A 24,339-nucleotide genomic window follows, 5' to 3' on the forward strand; every position below is an offset into this window, starting at 1 on the left:
GTCCAGATTAAAAGCAAGTTCTCAAACAAACACGAAATTGATTTAAGAATATCTCTTCAATAAATAAATTACATCAGACACAAACTGATTTAAATAAATAAATAAATACATGAATAAATAAATGTATTCATGTCCAATGAAGAAATGCTGAAGAACACCTAAAAGGAACCGATCTGTAACAAAAAGGCAACTAAAAACATGCATGCTCTACATTATTCGTACAGTCGGTCCGTTTCACCGTCGTCACTTAGAAACAAGCAGCCACATTTAAGCAACATTTGTCACAAGCAAACGGTGGCTGACGCTGATACGTCTCTTCAACCAGCGAGGCAGGATGGAGGCTCTCTGTCAGGGTGGAAAACGACTCTCGGATTCTTTGGCTTACGGGGAGCTTTTGTCTTTTATTACCTACTGTATGTACTGTAGAATCAAACACTGTAGTAGTTATCGCTTCAGCGGTCCACAGCCCTGGTCAGTGTTATGCTGCTCACGTTACAGTTTACAGCTGATGTCGACTGGGTCAGCGGGGTTTGGTTAGGGTCGGCATACCTACACCTGTCTGCTTCTGCTCCTGTCTTTAGGAGGGGACCCGCGGGATTCCCAGTTACTGATGTCATGGTTACCAGTGTCATTTTACAAACACAACCAGTGGCCAGAAGAAGGCAGCTTAGAGCCCAGTTTGGACTGAAAATGTGAAACCTCATTCATGCTGTTTGTTTTTACAGCAAATGATTTCTCTGACTGTGGCTTAGTGGCAACATTTCTCACCAATGAGACTTTGTTTCTACTGGACATTGTTCTAATAGTTTAAAGTAGTTTTGAATAGTTTCTCTGATTTGAACACCAACAGCAACCCACCTGCACTCTTGCCTGAAAGTAACCTGGCTTTAGCAAACTGCACACAATAAATAAGTAGCTTCAGTGAGCTCAATTTCAAATTCAGACACTAAACGTGACACTCAAAGTTCAGGAAGTCAAACCCCTTTACTGAACTTGTAATTCACTTCTATTCACCATTTCAGACACGAGCATCATATCGTCAGCAGACTCTCTCAGCGTGTCTCCTCCAGGCCTGTAAACTACACCTGTGTGCAAAAACTGTAGAAAGGAGCACAAAACCAAATGGACACACCGGAGTGCAAACCCCCCAATCAAACCAAACGTGAACAGATGTGACTGTTTGTTTGTGGTTTCTTATTACTTTAGTTTTCAGGAGTGGTGACTTTATTCCGAAATGATGGGTCGCTCCAAGTCCACAACGAACACTTGACACACACAAAGGAGAAAAAGAGCGATGTTCCCATCCCTGTCGTCACTGACTGAACTGGTCTTGTTTTTTCCAGCTGGCATGTGGTGTATGGTGCGATGACATATGGCTTTCCCGAAACAAAGAAAACTGAAGCGCCAAATACTTGTGAGAAAAAGAACGAATAAAGCGTTTATATTACACCAACTGATGGGTTCAGTCTGAGATGTCAGTCCTCGTGGTGTTGAGGACTTACACTCACTGCTTTCACCATATACAGGATGTTTACGGCGTGTGACCGCGTATGTAAGTTCCAACAGCTAAAACACATCAATCTTTCCATTTCTCTTATTTCCCGTGTTGCATCTGCCCGTCACTCGCTTCAGTATCCATTAAGTCAACACTATCAGAGTCTTTGAAGATGCGCTCTTCTCTGTAGACAACAGCCAGGAAAAAAACTTGCTCTGAGACAAGATGTTACATCAAACTCTTTGCTCCAGCATCTCCTCAGATACCATCCCATTATCGTCCCGGTCTGGCACGTACCATCGTCTGAGTTCCTTCCTCTCTGTCCAGCTGTGGGTCAGTCTACTCAATGGAGTGGTGTGGAGGAAGACGGGCTGGGTGTAGGGTCAGGTAATGAGCAACAGTGTTACAAGAGGAGCAGTTAGCATTTAGTATAAGAGTGAGAAAAACAGGAAGTATGGTGGTCTGTCGGTCATGGGCCTTATTCGATGACCATGCAGTGAGGCAGGTGCTGCGAGTAGTATTTGAAGAGCTCAGCAGTTGCTCCGGGGCAGTTAGTCAACTCCAGCTCTTCCAGCTCGTGTAGCTGGATGAGGCCTGACAGACCAGTGGTGGTCAGCAGGGGGCAGCCTAGGAGAACAAAGCAGAAGAACACTTCAGCTGTGGGCTTGCTAAAGAAAAGCACTGATCGCTTCTCTCCGGTGATTAATATTTATTCCATAAAAAGCCTGTCAGTAGTGAAAATGATGATATTTTCTAATGGCTTGTTATGTCACAGCGACAGCACACAGCCTACATTTACGATCACATAATCATACAGATGCTCAAAATGTGGAATCAGGAACAACATACAGACAAAAGAGCAGAGGAGCACACTGCACGTGTGCACTGGCTGCACACTCCTATTCTGTTAAAGGATATTTCCTCATTTAGTCCTTTGGTTATTCTGGTAAATGGTAAATGGCCTGTATTTGTATAGCTTTACTCGTCCTTAAGGACCCCAAAGCGCTTTACACATCCAGTCATCCACCCATTCACACACACATTCACACACTGGTGATGGCAGCTACATTCTGGTGGAATAATAAACGACAGATGCTTAACACATCGAGGTTGGTTGAGTTGTTATAATAGTGAAGCTAGTCCTTTAGATCTCCGTTTTTATTAAGTGGTAACAGGACTCCCACATGCCCTCCCAGGGACTGTAACTCCCAGAGAGGACATTTGGATTCTTAGTCTAGAAGAGTGGAACAGCTGTACACCAGTTACTCCTGCAAGAGTGCCGCTAACATACAGATGCTTTCATGTCTGTGTGCTGCAGATGACAAACTTCACGACTTCTTTGCAACTAAGTTCTTGAAATATGTGACCCCTGCATATATTTCATTTCAGAAGACTCTGTAGCAAACAAAACCGAGTATTGCACTCAACTTAACTAGCTGTGTGATTCTGCACCTTTTTTAATATTACAGTGTCAGTCAAAACACTTGACACATTCAGACACTTTGGACTGGCACAGTCGTTGTTCAGCCGGCCGGCCACATCCAATCCTATTGGCTGCCCCTGGCCAGCCTGTGTGAGGTCAGCAGGAAATTAGCATAATAATGAGACATCATGCATTTTGACCCATTTCAGTGTCTAAATACTCTTTGATAAACTCTCCATCACAGAATAGCTAACTGTTGTTCTGGGAGAGCAGAAAAGTGCTGTATAAGCACCTGTGCATTTACCATCCACTGCCCACACACGATTTCAGATGGAGCTGCTCGATGTTTCTTGTCTGATGAAGAGCAGGTGTGTTTGAAATGTCACCAGATGAAACCATAAAGGAATCTGGAGGCCTGGTTAATCCTTTTTTATTTGGAAATCAGTGCCTTCTGGTTTTATTTCCATATATTATATTACAAACAGGGTTGTACGCTGAAAGCATGTCACTAACTCAGATACAACAGACCCACATTATAAAGGACTTTATTTGGGGAAAGATGGATCAAGATGATCATACCTGCAAGAGACAGTAGGCGAAGACTTCTCATGCCAAATAAATGCTGCAGTCCAAAATCTTGCACCTGCAACAACGACAAATGACATTCAAAATTCCAGAACTGCTTAGCCTGGATATAATATGTTAGAAGTAAGATCTGTATGGTGTCAGCTACAGTCTGTTCCTATAGCTGCACTGCAGCATGTACAGATGCTGTATCTTTAACGCTGCCTTGTTTTTTCTTTTTTTAAATTACAATTCCAATAAATGTCATGTTTTTGTTACCTGACAGCACCAGCGCAGATAGAGACTTCTTAATGATGACATGGTAGACAGGTATCCCAGGCCTGTGTCTGTGATCCGTACACACCTAAAATCACACACAATCAGCAACATTACACCTTCATCTAATGACGCCACGTTTGAGTGGAGGACTGTGTGTAGACGTGGTTACACAGGACTTTCTTATTACAGCGTGCTCTCAGAGAGCAGATCATGACATTTATTTTTGATGTTGACGAGGTTGTAAAAGAGGTCAGAAAGAAGCGTTTGTATTCATGCTATTTGCCAAACAAAGGAAACCTGGCAGAATTTAAAGAAGCAAAACTCTATCTGTCAAATCCATCGAATTTAGAAACAAAACACTGAATTCTGACTGTGATTCTATTGAAACTCTGAACTGGAAACCACATGGAAACAGTGTGTTTGAGTGAATAAACTTCATAAATAGTTTAGAATAATGTTGGAAAACCACATGGTTCAACTTTCAGTCCTCGCAACCAAACAGCAGCCAACAAAGTCAGGTGTGTGTGTGTGTCTGCAAACACAGATGTTCCCTCCAGATGTTCCAGCAGCAGGGAGGATATCAGTGTATAGTTACCCATTCACTTACATTTAAATTACATTTAAAATATTTAAGTTTTTACACATTAAGAAAAACTACTGAGGTCTCAAACATCAGTGCCATGACTCTACTGTCCTATCAGGGTGAGGAGGGCCTCAAAACGTCAAATTCACATTGTCACTGTAAAATTATAACTGAATGTAGGTTTTAAACTGATTACATCTGCAGATATATGACTTTTTACTTTAGTGGAATTCCACCAAGTGTGTTGGGATCTGGAATCACTGCAGGATCTTTCAAAGTATTTTCATTGTAATTGCTTTGCTGACAAGGATTTGAGGTATTTTATTTACCGTGAGGATCCTTTTTTAAACTCTCAGACTGGCTACAGGAATGTATTTAATTGTGAGTATGACAGGAAACTTAGTAAGAAAATAAAGATTTTGGGACGAGGATTTGAGCACATTATTGCAGTTACAAGACTGGAAGGATCATCAGACAGTGGTGAGGGAAGGCAGGCAGTGAGAGCTGATGCTTGATTGTATGTTTGCTTGTCTTTTTGTCTTTGAGTCCCTGCCTACCAGTATGGAAGGAGACAGTCTCAGAGGTCACAGGTGAGACTGAAGTCGGAAGACTGATGTCATGGTTTTCAAAAATCTAGTCAGCTAGGGATTGGGATGGAGATACATCTGCTTTCTCAAAACAGCAGTAAACACACTTCCTGACCCTGGCTGACTGTTTCACTGACGCGATGTAAACAGAAGCACTTATCAGTTACAACTGGAGGCATTCGTTGCTGAGATGTGAAATACTTTTTCAGTTTGAGATGATGTGTCTCAGTAATTCACTATGAGAACTGGGAAAGTCACTAGGGATGGATTTACATCCTTTTTGTTGTTTCGAGGAAGTTGGAGGTGCAGCAGGATGTTATGGAAGAGATGCAATTGTAGGACATCAAACCGAAAATCTATATCTGCAAAAGTCTGCGAAGTATTTTATCTTTGGTACGGTATCTGGCATATACGGATATTGTAAGTTAGAAAACACAGCCAAAGAGTGGAATGATGGGCCAGCTGGAGAACACACAGGACAGTCTGAGACTGTGACGAAGAGCTGAGTGTGTGGTCCAGAATGGTTACATTTAAATAAATACATTTTATTACAGAGATTAGAGCATGCTGCAGGCATTAAAAGTACTTGTGTCAGGGCGCGGTCTGGGATCCTGTTGCAGGGAAGATGGACGCACCTGCACGGCATCCGCAATCATGACCCCGCCGGCTTCAGAATGGGGACTAGGGTCTGTGTTGTGTTTGTTGCTGTCAGTGTGTGTGGCTAGTGGCGGGAAAGCTGCAGCCAGCTGTGTGTAACCAGCAACCGAAGTAAAAGGAGACTGTTAAAGAATGCTGAACCATGGTTGTGCTGCAGTGGTTTGTATCATATCTATCTAATAGACTCCAGTTTGTGCATGTAAATGGAGAGTCCTCTTCACACACTGAGGTTAATTATGGAGTTCCACAGGGTTCAGTGCTAGGACCAATTCTGTTTACATTATACATGCTTCCCTTAGGCAGCATCATTAGAAGACATAGCATACATTTACACTGCTATGCAGATGGCACCCAGCTCTATCTGTCCATGAAGCCAGATAACACACACCAATGAGTTAAACTGCAGGAATGTCTTAAAGACATAAAGACCTGGATGGCCGCTAACTTTCTGCTTCTTAATTCAGATCAAACTGAGGTTATTGTACTCGGCCCTGAAAAGCTTAGAAATATGGTCTCTAAGCAGCTTGCATTCTGGAAACAGACACCATGTCTTCTTGACAGAGCATATAGTTAGAGCCTGAATCTTCCCTTAGATTGGCTTCCTGTGATTCACTTAGCATTTCTCCTTCTCTTACTATCTTTTCACTTACTGTCTGTTTTTACACCTCTCTGCATTTAGTTATACATTATAATTCATCTCTGGCTCTCTTCCACAGTGTGTTATTTATCCCATCTTCCTCCAGTCACACCCAACTGGCCCCGCCCCTCCCCGAGCCTGGTTCTGCTGGAGGTTTCTTCCTGGTAAAAGGGAGTTTTTTCTTCCCAGTGTCGCCAAAGTGCTGCTCATAGAGGGTTGTCTGACTGTTGGTGTCATTTGTATTATTGTAGGGTCTTACCTAATAATAGTGAGGAGAATGTTGATTCTATACAAATAAGATTGAATTGAATTTAAATTAGAAAATAACAAGTGAGCTTACATGAAGTGTCAAGCCCCACAGCACAAACACATTAGTACCCCAATGACATAATCAAGCTCACACTGGTGACCTGTCCAGCCTATACAGCTGGGATAGGCTCTGGCCCCCTGCCATCCTGAGTCAGAACATTGATGGAATCCAAATGTACTTCCTGTGTTACTGAAGTTTAGTTTTCACTGAAATTGTGTTATATTTAATATTATTTATCTAACTACAGCAGGCTATGATACAACAGCAACAACATGTTGTCATTGTTACATGAATAATGAATGAGTAAAGGTGTTTACACACTGAGCATGTTGGGGGAAAGTGAGAAGAACTTCTGATTTTTCAGAGGCAAACTTTCAGTGCGTTGTGTACACACACACTGAAAGTGTTCTTACAAATCGTCATCCTCAAAAACACACTGTGAAAAAAACAAAGTTGACATTAGGCGATGATGAGCTGTGTTTCTGAATAAGAAAAGGAAGAGAGTGAGATTCTCGGTTCATCCATTTCCCAGGAAAGGCGGCAGCGGGGAGGATTTCACGGTTTGATCCAGGAGTGGAAGCTGCTTCACGACTGCGTTTGTGCATATTTCAGGATGTGAGTGGGGTAGTGTGAGCTCTTGTTGGGAGAGTTGGGACCACATCTGAGGAGGCAGAGAAATCATTTCAGAGAGCCGACTGACCCGGAGCAGCATCTACCTGCGTGTCTGACGTAAAATAGGATTACTGTTTCCATATAGTACCAATGTGTGTTTTAAATTACAAGTGCACTTGTTGCCCAATCAGATTGTTCAGATATGCTTATAGTTCTAAAAAATGAAAGCTGCAGATTCAGTGTGAGTGGCTTTATTATAGATAGATTTTATGCGTGTAGTGTGTAAAGGCCTTAAATGAAAATGTTTCTTCCTGTCCCAGAACATTACTGCACTCGACAAACGCTCCTCACACTGACAGCAGAGGAGCTCAGTGCCTTGCCATGGACACTAACATGTGGCGCATAGGTGCTGCCTTCAAATGTGAGGACTGAAATAGACACTTAAATATTAGAAAATCACTTGATGCACACTAAATCCTCACTGTGTTAAAGATAAATTGGCCAAGTCTACAAGTTCTTGCACCAATAAAACACCAGCTGCAACTCAGGCTGTAGAGCAGGTTGTCCACTATTCAGCTCTCACAGACAGCAGGCCCTCCATGTATTAAAGTGACCTTAAGCAAAATAAGTTCATGCTGGCTGCAGATTAGCACTGCTAGATGGATGAGAACACAGCACACACCTCCACATCTGTAACCTTTGCCCAGTAAACATTTTATCCCTAACCTTAATACCTGCATGAGCATGAGTTGTATCTTTATTGCCACTGAAGCGGATTAATTATCGTAACTTCCTTTTGTATGAATATGACCTGATTACAGACTCCGTCTACGTGCGCAGGACGGCAAAGAACACTCACCTGTCCAGCACCAGTTCTTCCAGCTTGTGCAGGTCGCAGGCAATGTACTCCAGAGCCATGTCCGTGATCCGAGGGCACCAAGACAAGTCCAGGCTGCGGAGCTTGCGCAGGTTCTCAGCGACCAGCTCAACACCATCATCTGTGATCTTGGAGCAGCCAGAGAGACTGAGAGAAGTCAGGTTTGGCAGGCTATGGACCATGTTTACCACACCATGGTTGGTGATCTCCCAGCACGAGTGAAGCCGCAGAGTGTGGGTGGTGTAGCCCTGTGGAGGAATTTTATTTTTTTAATTATGTCAGTAACTAGTAAGGAATTAAGAAAGATGAAGCCAAAAAAGTTGTTTGGATTCTAAGAAGTCCAATATAGAAAAAAGCTTGAGGACAGCTAAACTAGGCAGCACTTTATATCATTATTATTTTAACTTCCTACCTGCTTGGCAGTAAAGTAGGCCATGGCTGTGTCAGTGACATGGTAAGCCTGCAGGGTCAACTCTGACAAGTTGGGCAGGAGCTGTGAGATAGCAGCAATGGCATCATCCGCCACATTGATGCAGTCACTGACGCTGAGGGACGTGAGCCGAGCGTTGAGGCTCGACCAGAGGCCAGCCTCTGTGAAATCGTTGCAGCCTGACAGTTCGAGATGCATCAGGCCCTGCATTTGCTCCAACATAACCTGAAACACAAGAAATAACATGTGAAATGTAATTATACCCACAGACACTGTAAAGTCTCCTGAGCCAGTGCTGGACAGCAAACATTGGACAACATATTATCTAAAAAAATGAATGAATGAAATCATTGTATGAGGCTACAGAGCGAGGAGAGAAAGTCCTGAGGTCATCACTATCAGACGTAGTGTCTGACATGCAATAAACCCACAGGTTTTATGGTGAGCTCACTGACACCAGCAGTCATGCAAATCTTTCAGTTCATTTTATATATTTATACAGCGCCAAATGGCAACAACAGATGCCTCAAGGCTCTTATTATAAGGTAAAGACCTGCAATAATACAATCTACATCTGTGCTCAGATTAATGAGATGGATGAAAAGAAACTCAAGCCCACAATCTTTCATTCTCAATATACCATGTGTTAGAAAGCTGTGATTGCTATTACTGACACACTGCCACAGTGGGGACTAGCTAATCAATAAGAGTGATCAGGAGAACCATAAATTCTGATCTAAAAGCCAGTTTTAAAAGATCTAGTAATCATCCAATCACTGTGGGGTCCTCCCACAGGACAGTGAAAGGTGTGAATGTGAGTGTGTATGGTTAGCCCTGCGTTAGCCCCACGCGTTAGCCCCACGCGTTAGCCCCACGCGTTAGCTGGCACAGGCTCCAGCACAAACCTAAGCTGACCATGAAGTGATCAGCTGTCTACTTTCTGTGTTCAGAAACCTAAACTGGCACTCTGTCAGCAGGACAAAGACCGTCGATCAATCAAGCTTCAGTGATCAAGGTGACAAATCAGCTGTCTGAGCTAACACATATACGCAAATACAACTGAAACATTTTTATGCAAACTCCATCATTGCTCTCATTACTGACACATCAATCCCATGTTTCATGCAACAGTTGTCACTGGTTATATGTCCTTTTATTTTCCGCAGAAAGAGTCTAATTCACAGACTTTTATAATATTGTTGCTGCATTAGTGTCATCAGCAGTGATGCCTTAAATATCAGGGCTGAAACTGATTTAAAGACAGAAACAGTTTGGGTAAAAGTACAACAGCTGCCAGTTATTTAAAATCTCTGTTTTGCTGGTTACATGTCACCAGTTTGTCTCAGCAAAATACACGTTCTACTGTTCACTGTGATAAAAACTCACGAGGTTTGTGTCAGGGAAAGTGAGCCAAAGGTGGTTTCTCTGTGCTTCACGCTGTGCTTCAGAAATGAGAACAATGAATGAATGAAAGTAATGTGCGTGCTAACAGGTGAAACCAGGTGTCTGGAAACAAAAACTGTATTCATCTTCAAATAAGGGTGCAGCATGAACTAAAAGAGGAGAAGAAAAAGCAGTTCATAAAGATCAAACACAAATGCAATTTAAGACACGGGGAAGTAGAATCTACATTCTTAATGGCTCGATCCACAAATAGTGATAATAAATTGGTACATCAATGGTGGTGCTTTCATTGCTGATGAAACTGCGAGGAAGAGCTTTTGCAGGTATGGCTTGGACTGAACGTTTTATTCCAAACACACTGCGACTTACCTCCAAACCAGCATCTGTGATTGTGGACCTCTTGAGGCTGACTGACCGAACACCCTTCTTGGACAGCGGGTAGTTGTCAATGAACTCACAAATGTCAAGGTCTGAAACACCGACTAAACAGAACGACTGAAATCCACGCAGAGCAAAGGCCTGGAGGCTGACAAACTCCTTCTCCCCATTGGGCAGTAAGGTGTACAGCTCTTTAGCATGCAAGATGGGTGTCACTCCTTCCCAGAACTTAGGCTGGTACAGCACCTTGCGCCACGTCTTGCACACCTGCGCCAGTACACATTTCTCCGCTGTGGTGAAGTACCAAAGCAGCCGGTTGAGCAGCTTCTCATCCAGAACGAGCTGGCGCTCCAGCAGTACAGGTTTGGGCAGGGTGAGAGGAGGAAGCTGGCAAAGAGATGGTTTCAGACCCACCAGAGGTTTCCCAGGCTCAGAGGGCAGGAGAGGAGCTGCAGCGTGGGGCATACCTGGACCATCCAGGTGGTGATGGTGATAGGATAGAGAAGATGGTGGAGGAGGAAGGATGGAGGGTACAGAGGAGGACTGACACAGGCGGTTCTTGGCGGCAGGCGTCCCCTTGGTGATGCTGGCACTGCCCAGGCCGTTGGGCTGGCTGGGAGGCAGCTTCACCATCCCGTTACGAGTCACACAGGAGGACTTCAGTTCACTCGGTGTGGACATGTTCAACATTGGGAATCTGGTGAAAGAAAGCAAATGCAAAGAGCGCCGTTAAACACTGAAAGACAAAACTGGAGACAAATTTACAGAGGAATGAAAAATTACTATTCTAACACATTTCTGTGGAAAAGATTATGAATTTAGATTTAAACAATTTGCTGATTTGCAGGACTAACACATCTGAGGTCATTTTAAACTATTCAAACTGATATTGCAGATTTATAATTTCTTTAAATCTCTGCTTTCATGGGCGCCGGTTTAGCTTCCTGGAATGAGCAGACAACCACACGCTGCACAGCTGAGCCCGCGGCCTGCACGTCTTCCCCTCTTTCTTTCCCGTCAGTCTTCACTATCCCTATCAGAAATATGGCTACTTTCATTAGACCACTGTGAGCAGATCTGATGCTGTTTGTCTAAATATATTGTTTCATTTATTGTGCTTCCAGCTGGGCCTCCCAGGAAGAGCAGAGGTGCTGAGGCGTGCGAGGGACAGGTGTGTTTCCTTTGGCGTCGTGCTCTTGATCTAAGCCAGTAACTACAGCTATACTCCTAAACATTCGTTACATACAAATTATAGTAGCTACCATAAAAGTTAACCAAACTGCGTCCACTGTGAAAACTCTGACATCTTATTTGAAAGCTATTCTACCCACATGATGTTGTAAATTTTCATAAACAGAAGCTTGTTGTGTCCAATATTTTGAATTTGCTGTGTGTTTAAAATGGCACACATTCTGTATGTAGGAGTCATGTAGAATTCTTTACAAGTCCTGTTTGCTGGAAACAGAGCTGCTTCACCTTCAAAGTAAAGGCTGTGCCTTTAGCAGCAGCTGAATAACAAAGTCCTTCTGTTGGTCCAGGCTAGGGTTGCCAACTCCCTGAAAAATAAATAAGGGACACCTCGTGGCCAGGGCCGGGCGACCCAGTTGTCTTCACCCTTCCCAGTGTGGTGAATTTTCTAGCTCTTTTTTTGTGTGTGAAATTATTTTTTTAACCATTTGACTTGAATTTGATTTAAGTAGATGCATATTCTATTCTTTGTGATATGAACACATGTGAAACAAATGATCATTTAGCCATTTATTTTTAGCTCAAAATGACAACATTAACACAGTAAAACAGGTCTCTTTCTTAAACAGAAGCCTGTCATGCTTAACTTTTGAGAATATAAGTAAATCTTTCTTTAAAAGAACTCTGTCCTGCTTAACTTAAAATAATAGAAAACAATAGAAAGAAAAATATTCTTGTAACAGTGCACATTTAGTGCATTTAGTACAATTGGCTTCAGTTGAGGTATTATTTCAGCTTTTCTAATGCTAATCAGCTGCTCCTGTTTGTAAACCCACTTGTTCCCATGATTACGCATCTTAACTCATCATCATTATTCATCTATGTATTACTTTTATGTATTAGTCATCTATTTGTTGTAATCATCTATCCTTGCAGTTGTTTATTACACAAAATAAATTATATTATCACACTTCTGGCCACATAGCGCTGATATTCACTGCACATGCCCATATTAACGTTTTCCAGCCAGGTGTTTTCCTTTTCCCATTCTTCCCTTTCTCTGAGGGGAACAAACATTGCTGCTCTAATGCTGGGCTCACACTGTGCGGTTTTAGGCCCATTTTGAGCCGATTTTTGAGTGATCGGACCGATTTTGGCCTTCATCGTGCGTCGTGTAGTATACGTGGGGTAAAGAGAAGTGATTAACACCTCACGACCAGCTCCCGATCATCAATCGCTCGTGAGGGTGTCACCACAGGCGCTCACACTGCTCGCGCGCAAACATGTAAACGTTGGTGAAAAAGACGGAGCAGCACGGCTGTGCAGCGTGTGATCTGGACACAAGCGATGGAGGCACAACTTGGAGAACTTTGGAAAGCTCATCCGAGCCTTTTCGATGTGGCATCACAAAATTATCACGACACAACAACCGTGAAAATAGTTGGATTTACACTGCTGCTCAATCACAGCTGCCCAATCAATGTTTTTCATTAGCAATTTAGCAAAGTTGATGGTGGTGGTGTGTCTGTGTGAGTGAAAGACAGAGAGCGACAGATTTTCTGTTATAACCTTCATGTTATGGAGGCACAGTGTGAGCTCTCAGGTCGCATCAGAGCATCGGGCGGTATAGTGTGAGAGTACATCGTGACCTACCAACTTCTAACCCCTGCGAGTCAATCGTGCAGTTTGAGCAGGAGCTGAATAACGTGACTGAAAAAAATCGCACAGTGTCTGCCCAGCTTTAGGTGTACTGTCGTCCGAGACTTGCACCGCAGTGTCTGCGTTTGTTCCCCTGTTGGCCATGCTTCTTGTTGTGGTCATCTGTTGTCTTCCGGTATTTTCTCCGCAAGCGACCTTTCCTCGACCAATGAGATGAGCGGTAATCTGAATTGTCATACTCGAATTGTCATAAGTGTGCTGTCAGCTCATTGGTCACAAAGCAGGAGAGGGGCTGGGAATTATGTTTTCAAACAAAGTGTTAATTCCATAAACATTTATAGACTACTTTTGATTCTCACTGTATTACGGGACAAAGTGCGTCCCTTATTAGCTCAATACGGGACGTGTACTTTTGTTTCGAAATACGGGACGATTCCGTATTTTAAGGGACGGTTGGCAACCCTAGTCCAGGCAGCAGGCCCCTACGTCTCCCCAGCCTCCTCCTCTGGCTCCTCTGGCAGGACATCATAACATAATCTCAGCATCTACCCTGGTCTTCCCGTCTGTTGTGTCCATCTGGGGGCACTGTAGTTAGACACCTTTACTTCACTGGCTCCTTTCAGTGTGTCTCTGTATCTGGGAGAGCTCAGAAACCAGAGGCCTATATCTGTCATCTCATTCTTTCAGTCAGTACCCACAACATTTGAAGAGCTAAATCCACAGCTTTGTTCTCTGTTCACCATGACAGGCTGGTCCACAGCGCTCCTCACTCCTTCCCTCACTGCTTAAGAAGACCCAGAGATAATCCCACAAGTATCGCTGCCCAGTCCATACTGCACTAGAAGCTCGTGGCCTTTCTGTGGGCGGAGGGTCCACAGGAGGATTGACACATGTAGCTGTCCCCAAGACCAGGCTCCAGGGTGGGGCCTGGATAACCTGGATCCAGGTGAGTTAACATGTTTCAGTGTGATTCACACTTTGCTGGCCAGGACCAGTCTGCCATCAGAGAACCTACCAGGGCTGGTATTACTGTAACATCTGCTATTGGAGGTAAGTCAACTGTAGCTCAGGAGGTCAGGCTGGTCATCTACTAATCAGAGGGTTGCTGGTTCAAACCCCATCTGCTGCCAGTCTGTAGTCTTGTGTGAGATAGTAACCCTCATGTTGCATCGTTTGGAATGTGTTAGGTAGCCCTGACCCCGTTATTTGAACACTCGGTCTTCTTGCTAACGTTAAAAGAACCTGACATGATATCGAAGTAAAAGACAGCACAGTGTAAAGGAGTGAGGCCTGTTCTGTGTGCCCTCCCTGTATCAGTAGCATGAAAGCTCAAACCACTCAGTTATATAACATGGTGACTGTGGTGCTCAGACGCACAGCACTATCTCCCTGTCCAATTCTATTAACACAGCTAGATGTGATGCTATATGCTATATGTGCATGTATGCACAACAAAGGCACTTTTCAGTATGAACACATTGTGCATTTTCTCACTTTCATGTCTTGTCAGCTCCTCAGCAGACTGGCACTGCCTCTGCAGTAGCATAAACAAGGTTCATCCATTACATAATACGCCAGTGTTGTCAGCAACTGTGGCTACAGCGAGCACAATGAAATGTTTCAGAAAGCAAACACTTCAGAGTAACGTCAGGAGAACCCATCAGAGCAAAGACAGCTGGAACAGTCCCTCTGATATCACAGATGCAAAGTTTACCATAAAGACTACACAGATAACACAAAGTGATGCTACACACAGTCTGCTGTGCCACGTAGCAGCAGTGCTAAACACAATTTAGCTGATTCACATGAAATAGCCAAGTCTGTGTAAAAAAACCGAGATTTTTGGCCCCGAGGGTTCACAGAGGGTTCTTTAATTATCGGGGGCTTCTCTGTGTTATTGGAGTTTTTACAATATTAAATGTTTTTAAGGTGACTGTTGTCACAGTTTGGTGCTATTTAAATGAAACTGAACTGAATTAAATTGTCTTGATTTTTGTCCCATATTACAGGCTTCTCTTTCTTTAAGCACTAAATCAGAATCAGAACAGGAAATGATGCGGGTTACAGTTGCTCCAAGACAGTAACTGTAACAGACTATTTAAATAACACATTGTTACAGATGTAACAAGTTTAAGGAAAAGAACTAATACAGAGAAACCACTCAATGAAATCCAACATTCCCGAGTAGAGGAAACACATGTACACATACAATATTGTCATTAGCAGGAAATATCAGTAGTCTGTTCCCTCACATGTGATTCTTACTCAGCATTATGAACTGTGGGTGCAGCTGTGGAGTGTCAGAGTCTGTTTCCCACAGTGCTAGCTGATTAAAAAAATAATAGTTCATGAAATATTGTATATTTGAAACAACTGCAAAGAGTTTGTGTGAAATAATTCAGGCAATCTATAAAGCACTTTTAAGCAGCTGTTTGATTTTGTGATATATAAATAAAATTGACATGAGCAGTGGTTAGCCTGTTATCTATCAGTTAGCCGGGGCCTTTCTGTGTGGGTTCTCCTGTTAGCCTTGCACACACTGATCTGTCCGGGGTCTACCCGACCCTCCACCCTGTCACCACTGATACAGGCCCATCAGTTTAGAAAGTGATGGATGGCATTCATGCAAAAACACAGAATAAAATAAATGTCTTTAACCCAAATTGTGGAGTAGTATTAAAAGCAGGGGTGATACAAAGGCATCCAATCAGCAAGCCAGACAGAGCACATAAAGACTGGGCAAGAAGGAAACCAGAAAGCCAAACTACACTGTAAATAAAAATATTAATACATGACAAAATGACTGGGAATAAGGCACAAATATCAGTTTCAGGCTGACCGCCTGTTGCTGCATTTCTTAGAGGGTCCTGCTGCTATCTCTGTTTTTCCTTTAAAGAATAAATCTATGTGCCAAGCATATACTCCATGAGGTACACCCGCTCATCTGCTTACTAACACATATATCTAATCAGTCAGTCACCTAGCAACAAGTCAGTGCACTTAGACAAGGTCGAGGTGACCTGGTGAAGTTCAAGCTGAGGACCAGAATGGTGATGATTTGAGTGAATGTGGTTGGCTGGTGTTTGAGAAACATACATGACGTCACAGAGATGGTCTGAAAAAGAGAAAATATCCAGTGCTGTGGCTCTCTGGGAGAAAAGGTCTCGTTGATGTCAAAGGTCAGAGTACAACTGCTAGCATGCCACTCCTATCAGCTAAGACCAGGATGCTACAGGTCAGTAATCTGAGACTGTCCGTGATACCCACACGACCACAGCAGGAGCTGAGACGTGCTGCTTAACTCTGAACACTATAAGGACTCCCCTGAGCCACAGGAGAGGCTAAATGCACCTGCACACATGTGTATGTATGCACTGTGACTTTAACTAGAAAGGCTTTAAGAAATTCAAAGAGCTGAAGGAAAGTAGTGCAAAATTTAGATTCGAATAAGGCTTTGGTTGTATGACAGTGTGTACTGTCTTAGTGTGTTTTTGTTATGTTTGTTTGTTGTTAGACATTAAAATAAATCTAGATATTTCAGTCCCTGGTTGTTGTGTTGACACATCTCTATAACATCGCATGGCGATGGGGGGCAAGACTCGAATGGACCAGACCCCCGAGTACATGGGGGGGTCGCACTCCTCAGCCTCTCTGGGAAGGACTATGCCAGAATACTGGGAAGGAGAACTTGTCCATAAGTCGAACCTCAGATACGTCCGTGTTGTGGGACACTGGACCAGCTCTCTGTCCTCTCAAGGAGATTTGAGGGTGCGTGGGATTTTGCCCAACCAGTCTGCATGTGCTTTTTGGACTTGGAGAAGGCATTTGACCACAGTGCTTTGCGAGTATGGGGTCTGTGGCCCATTGCTACAAGCTGTACGTTCCCTATACAACAATTTGAGAAGCTTGAAATCAGTCAAACTCATGGTGGCAGCTGGACTCTGCCATTGCTGCTCTTTGTCACTGATCCTGTTCATAATTTTAGAAGAATTAGAAGGTGCAGGAAGGCTTTACTTTGGTGGCCAGGATTTCTTTGCAAGTGATGTGGTTCTGTTGGCTACATGGGGTGGTGGCCGAGTTCGCTCTGGATTGAGGCCACGACTGCAGTGATGCAGATGCTGCATGTCCTTTATGGTAAAGAGAGAGCTGAGCATGGCAGTAAAGCTCTGCCCTCACCCATGGTCACAAGCTCTGGGTAGTGACTGAGAGAACGAGATCCCAGATATAAGTGGCAGAAAAAAGGGTGGCCGGCCTCCCCCTCAGAGATAGGAGAAGTTCCTTCATTCGAGACGGGCTCAGAGTAGAGTCGCTACTCTCCAAGGATGCCTCCTGGGTGAGGCGCTCTGGGTGAGGCGCTCTGGGTGAGGCGCTCTGGGCATGTCCCCCTGGGAGGAGGCCCCGGAAGAAGTAGAAGGAAATGGATGGATTAATTAATTAATTAAGGGCATAAAATGTAAGAACATAGAACATAAAATCAGTCTCTATGCGGATGATGTGTTGCTTTTTCTGCAAAACACACAAACCAACCTCTCTGAGGTAATTACTTTAATAAACTGGTTTTCAAGAGTTTCAGATTATTCAATTAACTGGCCAAAATCTACAGTTCTCCCCATTAACTGCTCCTTCCATAATTCTTCCTCTGCCCCACTGCAATCCGGAAATATTAAATATTTAGGTATTAATGTCTCTCCTAAGCTTTCAGACTTAACTAAATTAAACCACATCCCACTTCTAAAGAAAGTAGAAGGCGATCTGACTAGATGGAAATCTTTACCCATATCACTCATGGGAAGGGTCGCCACTATAAAAATGATGATCTTGCCAAAAATAAATTACTTATTTTTGATGATCCCTAACAAACCATCACAAGATTGGTTCAGATCTCTGGATTCATATATTTCCAAATTCCTTTGGAAAGATAAACCCCCGCGCATCAGCTTAAAAACGCTACAAAGAACCAAGGATAGAGGAGGATTAGATCTGCCTAATTTTCAACAATACTTCTTAGCCAACAGGCTTCAGTTCATCTCAGAATGGTTAAAACATACCTTCTTAGATGAGCCCTGGCTAGATGTTGAACAGGCACTATGCAAGGATCTAGAGATTTCAGACCTACCATTTATTAGCTCAAACATCAAAAGACATGAATGCTTTAAAAGTATCAACATCAGCTTTTCTCTGACAGCATGGTGGGAGTTTCTAAAAATAACGGAGTCTTCATTAATCCCATGCAAACGTACTCCTATCTGGAATAACCCTGACATATTACAAAACAATAATATGATTAATTTCCCAGAATGGAGTTGTAAAGGAATTAAATACTTAGAACATATATTAGAGGGAACAGAATTTATTCCATTTGACAGACTAGTTGCACAATATGGGATCAACAAGACAAGGTTTTTAGAATATCAACAAATTAAATCCATAGTAAAAAATAAATTTAACCTCAGTCAAGTTGAATTACAAACACCACTAAGTGCGGCACATTTTCTTACTCTTAAATCCCCCAAATTATTATCTAAAATATACAGAACACTTTCTAAATTAGATGAATCAATATCACTTCCTATTGCAAAGTGGGAAGCGGATTTATCAGTTAACTTAGACCAAAACTTCTGGTCTCAGATTTGCTTAAAAACTTTTAAATTAATTAAAAATCCCAGTCTGCAATTAATACAATACAAAATACTACATAGAGTGCACTATACAGGTCATCGGATGTTCAAGATGGGCTTTACATCTTCCAACAACTGCTCACACTGTCAAGGCAATACACCAGACAATTATATCCACGCTCTTTGGTTCTGTCCACCAGTTCAGAAGTTTTGGCGCGAGATATGTGAAGACTTATCAAAGTGTCTGAAATGTAACATTCCAACTTCCCCCTTAGTGTGTTTGTTGGGCAGCTTAGATAATGTCACTTCAGAAAAGAATATAGCCCATATGGTTTTCATTGCCCTATGCATAGCCAAGAAAACAGTCCTCATGAACTGGAAAAATAAAAATAATCTTAATTCTAACCAATATAGAAATTATCTATTAGATTACATTAGTCTTGATACAGCCTCTGCCACCACATCAGATCAATTGCTCTGGGCTCCTTTGATCAGCTCCATCACCTAGTGGGGGTGGGGGGTCATAGTTTGGTCCCGCCTTCACTGTTGTGATTGGTGTGGGGGTAGGGACAGGCTTAGGGCGTCGGGGGGTTCCCCGGAGGCATCTTCCTTGGGGGGCTCAACACGGGGTAGCGGTCATGTCCGGTTGGGGGCTCTGTTGGCTCTCAGGTGACTGTTTCCTCGCGGCTGCGTGCAGCGGGGCTAGGGGAGGGTCTGTGCTGACGGACGTGGGTTACTGACCTGGTAGCCTGGCTGCCCCTGGGTGGGTCCGGGATGGGCGTGAGGTTCTGGGGGTGCTCCGTCTCTGGGCTGGGGCCCGGGCCGGGCCTCGGGGGCTTGGATCCTGGTTGGTGTGTTGCCGGGGTTGTGGGCGGGTGGGTGCATGGGGGCCCGGCCCTGGAGCGGGGTGCCGCCGGTGCGTCGAACCACCTGGGGGGCTCTTCAACTGGTGGGGGGGATGGTCACATCTTGCAGGAGCTTTCCTCTCTTCAGGAACTCTCTCTGCAGGAGGGGGAGATACAGGAGAGGTGGAGGAAGATCTCAGCCTGGGCGTTTACTGTCTTATGTAGTCTGGAAGATGAGTGGATGGTGGGGTGGGTGCAGTTTTCTCTGTGGTGGGGTTGGGTGGACTGTCCCGGGCTCTGTGGAGCCGGGGGGCGCTACTGCACTGGGCCCCGGTCTGGATGGGCCTGGGCCCCCTTTCCCTGGCGGGTCGCGGAGGGTGGGAGTGCCTACTGGGGTCAGCGGGGGAGCTGGCCCCAGGGAGGGGTTACCTGCCCCTCCCTTCCTTCCCTCCCCATCTCCAGCTGCCTCTCTCTTCCCGCTCCACCACAACCACCCACACATGCAGGGCCTTGGAGTGGGGGTATGTCACCAGGGTGCAGAGGAGGCTACCCCCCCCCCCCCCCCCCCCCCCCTGTCCCCTTCTGGCTGCCTCTGCCTCAATTTTATCCCACAACTTAGACATTCACATTACTCACACTCTCATTACACATACATATAGGATCTTGGGGGTGGGCACAATCACGGAGTCCAAATTACCATCAGGGTGTACACCTCACCCCTGGCGTCGTTGCCCACCTCTCAATTTTAAATACACTTAGACATTGAGGGCTAGCAGGAGGGACTATGCGCTTACCTGCTGCTCCTTGGCAGGTAGCTCCATGCCCTCCTGGGTTTTAAATGCACCTTAAAACACACATGCATCAACACTACAATGAGCGGGTGGAGGGAGGTTTGGAGTCTTCTCCCACCCCCATTCTCTGCGGCCTGCTGGAGCGGGAGGGCTAGGTGGAGTTGGCCGTCCGACTGCGGTCTGGAGTGTGGGGCCTCCCTGCTGCTACGGAGTCGGGGTGGTCTGCCTCTCCCCACCGCAGGGAAAAGGGTAACACCACCTGGGTCTGGGTGCAGTTCCCCCCTCCAGGAGCAAGGGTACCTAGACCCGGTTTGTAGAGTACGCTTGGGGAGTGTGATCGTCTGTCTCCACGTTGGTTGAGTGTGGAGTGAGTGCATATGAGAGCCTGAGGGGGGGAATGGATGTTTGTGTCTGTGTGTGCCTGTATGTCTGTGTCTATATGTCAGGTTGGGTATCAGACGCCACCTCTCTGGGGACACCTCAGGCCCTCCAAGGTTTGGAGGCCTATCTCCACCTACCACCACTTCCCCTGCCGGTGGCGGACTCCCTCAGGTGTCGGTGCGTGCTGCACAACAACATTGAATATTTAGTATTTACTGCTGTTTACACTTAGCTAGATTAATGCGATGGTGTTGTGTTTAGTATGTTGCTTTGTTTTTTGTTTTTTTTGTTTTTTTGCTTGTTTTCTATTCTTCTCTCAACAGGTGATCCAGGAGATTTTTTATTTTTTTTCTCCCCCCTTTCTCACTGTCCCTCTCCCCTTCTGTTTTTCCTTTCCTTCCTCTTTCTTTCTCCCTTTCCTATCTCTCACTCATGTCTGTCCCGTCTGTAACATCTGAAAATAAAATATAATAAATAATAAAAACAAAGATCGACCAAATGGACCAATACGGCAATGCCACGATGATCCATTTGGCAAAGTAAATCCATTGGGTATCCTTGTTGGTCTTCAGACAACAATTCTGATGGCTAAAGAACCAAATGGGACAGGCAAAAAGAAAAAAAAAAAAGGAAATGGATGGATAATAATAATAAGCAACAAATATAAAACTTTACAGCAGTTTTACAAATGAGACATTTTTATCCACCGAGGGACTGATAATAATTTTAATGAGACTTTACAGAAAGTAAAATGACTTCAAATAAATGTTACTGTTATTAATTTAATTGGCTACCTGTGCAGCTCCACCACGCTGTTGTAGAAAGAAGTTCATCTTGCTTGCTTATTTTCAGTTAAAATATCCTGTAGCAGCAAAAAGGAAGTGCTGAAATTAACTAAGTGAATATAATATTGTTAAATATTCTTCTGGAAACAAAGGCCCTGCGTTAACAGTAGTTATATCTGTTATATCCCAGTGATTCTGGTAACTTCAGTCTATTTATTACTGCCATACAACAACTTTTTACATTTTTTTCACAAATGTAAAAAGTCCATCACAATGTTTGACTTTTTTCCTTTATGTTACTTTTTTGAGGTGCGGAGCTGTTTGTTTGTTGGAAATATCTGTTATAAATCATTTTGACACCCACTGTAAACTTCACTGTCAGTCAAAATATTGTTTATGCCTATCTTTGAATATCACTATAGGGAATATATAATCATTTACTTTTCACTAACAGGGTTTGATGAGCCCTTCTGACTCAGCTAGCCTGAAATACCCAAATCTGACCCGAAGCCCTTTTTATATTCATCTGCTTTACCACAGTGGAAACTATCACAACATCACAAATAAACAACTGGATAATATTGTCCTGAGCGAGGCACAGGGGACAATCATGTTTGATGCTAGTTTTTTATTTTTTAATAAAAACAAACCAACTGTGTGCTTTTAAATGAAGCCACAGGTCCAGACCAGATCAGCTTTATTTATACAGCACGTTAACATGAAACCAGGCTTCACAAAGTGCTGTACATATACAAACAGGATAAAGAAAAATAAAATCAAACACGTTGAAACAAAGTCAGTCGACTCCTTAAAGAGTGCCAAAGGCCTGCCTAACATGCACGGTCACCTCTAAAGTTATACTTAGTTTCTGGTGCCGAGCTGCTGATTGGCCGACCTAAGCTAGCGGGCAGGTGTGTATATGTTCAAACACTTCCTGACAGAGACCCTAACCCGCTCACAGGGCTAATCTTAAGGCTGTTCTGTTTAAAAAGGGATTAATAATAAATATTACCTAATGTCATGAATATCTCTGCTGAAGATGTTATAAAATACAAGATATGATTTAACAATCGTTCTTATATTTCCGTACATGTCATTTTAGTTGTGAATCTTTTGCATTTTTCATACTGATTTTCTGTGCTGTAGTGAAAACAATCCACAGAGGTCAATGTTATCTAATTGTATTATAAGGAACCAACGGGGAATGAAGGGGAGAGGACAGACGGCTCTGAGAGGGAGAGCATGCCTGACTTACAGACTACTTTATGATATATTCAAAAAGTTCAAACCATGTTTCAACAAGTCTATCAGAGCTGTCCATACAACACGTTAAACTTTGTTATTGAAGTTTTACTTCAATATTAAATATGATCAGTTTCTCTTTATTAGTCTATGTGGAAGTCTTTTAAGGGTGTTGTCATTACAATATTCCTTAAAAGCCTTTACTTGTCCCAGCTATCTTCCAATTAATCAAAGATGCATTTCGGCTGCTGTCAATCAGCTACAGAAATCTACACGAGTACAGGCGACGGGCGATCGTCTTACGGCCTCTAACTGTGAACATGTCTCTGCTGCGGTGAGGTCCTGTTAGGCCTCGATGCAGGATTCAATACCGTTAATGACTAAAACAAACTGCTGTTATTAAAGGAAATTCATTGCACTGATAAATTCCAGTGTATTCATGTAAATGAGTCCACGAGGTTCTGTACTTGGACCGATACGTTTGACATGATATATTCCTCTCTCAGGACGTATTTTTCAAAAACACTGCTGATGATCAGAGGCTCAAAACCAACTAGAGAAAAGGTTGATTCTGTTCATCTGGACGTGGCGTTTTCAGTGAGCTTTGATCAATGGTCATGAGAGTTATATTAATGATGAAGGGACTGACCTCCCAGCCCATTGTTCCTTCAGTGGGCTGGTTTCAGTCATCATGCAAATGTCCTGTTTATAAGACTGAAACCTGCAGTCAGCTGAGACTGAAGACGTCACCTGATGATGACGAAACGTTTCTCCCACTGAAAACATCCAGATGAACTGAATCAACTTTTTTTGCTTACCTGCATGATTGAGCGTGCATCAAGACAACTAGAGAAACTATCAAAACTTCTAAATATTTTTGTTTTCATTTCTTATTCTTACACTTTATTTTTTTTTTAATTTATACAGCTGAATCCTTTAAGATGCTCTGCTAAACCTTTACTGCAGCCACTGTCAGCCACTTGTTTGTGGTCTCTCTCCTTCAGTTTGCCAAAATATCCTTGGGTAAGAGACTGAACCTCATATTTGCTCTCTGGGCAAACTGCATCCCTGGAGTATGAATGACTGTGAATGTTAGATAGAAAGCACTTAGGTGTAGAAAAAAGTGCTTGTGCAAATGAGGGAATGGCGCTTGTTGTATAAAGAGTGCTCAGACAGAGTAGAAAAGCACTATATAAGAACCAATCCATTTACCATGGATTGGTTCTTATATGCAGAGTCACCGATGACTCTGTTGGGTAGAGCCAACAGAGTCATCAATGAACTGAATTATCTGAGATTAACCACATTTTTTGGAAAGCTGAGTTTTTTTTTTTTTCCATATATTTTTATTGAATTTTTTTATAGTACAATACAAACAAATGTTGAACACCCTCACATTCACACATCCATCCATACATCAAACCTGCCTACATCACATTCAAATGTAGAAATGAGCATAGTTCTCACAGCAATACAAAAATACAATGGGTTAGGATAGACAAGATTCTCCCCTCCTGTCCTTCTTCTTTTCCTTTTTGTTCATAAATGTCCTTCACCTCCACTCCCTAAAATAGTCATATATGGCTTCCACATA

The 24,339-nt window shown here is 43.4% G+C and overlaps 1 protein-coding gene across 2 annotated transcripts in view; it reads right to left on the reverse strand.

Annotated features, from left to right (window-relative positions):
- fbxl16 (F-box and leucine-rich repeat protein 16) overlaps positions 1–24,339 on the reverse strand; it is a 34,753-nt gene that overhangs the window by 340 nt on the left and 10,074 nt on the right. Inside the window, exons 2-7 of one of the 2 annotated variants that reach the window (XM_004574646.2) lie at positions 10,228–10,933; positions 8,437–8,679; positions 8,007–8,272; positions 3,762–3,846; positions 3,498–3,561; positions 1–2,122 (exon numbers count right to left, since the gene is read on the reverse strand). The exon at positions 1–2,122 is cut by the window's left edge and continues 340 nt beyond it. In XM_004574646.2, coding sequence (XP_004574703.1) covers positions 1,974–2,122; positions 3,498–3,561; positions 3,762–3,846; positions 8,007–8,272; positions 8,437–8,679; positions 10,228–10,926 — 1,506 coding nt within the window. In that variant the 5' untranslated portion in view covers positions 10,927–10,933 and the 3' untranslated portion in view covers positions 1–1,973. Of the gene's footprint in view, positions 2,123–3,497; positions 3,562–3,760; positions 3,847–5,517; positions 7,197–8,006; positions 8,273–8,436; positions 8,680–10,227; positions 10,934–24,339 lie in introns of those variants that run through there. The other variant, XR_013098225.1, reaches the window with a different exon arrangement.

The sequence above is a fragment of the Maylandia zebra genome, linkage group LG4 (assembly GCF_041146795.1).
Source record: "Maylandia zebra isolate NMK-2024a linkage group LG4, Mzebra_GT3a, whole genome shotgun sequence".
Lineage (NCBI taxonomy): Eukaryota > Metazoa > Chordata > Actinopteri > Cichliformes > Cichlidae > Maylandia > Maylandia zebra.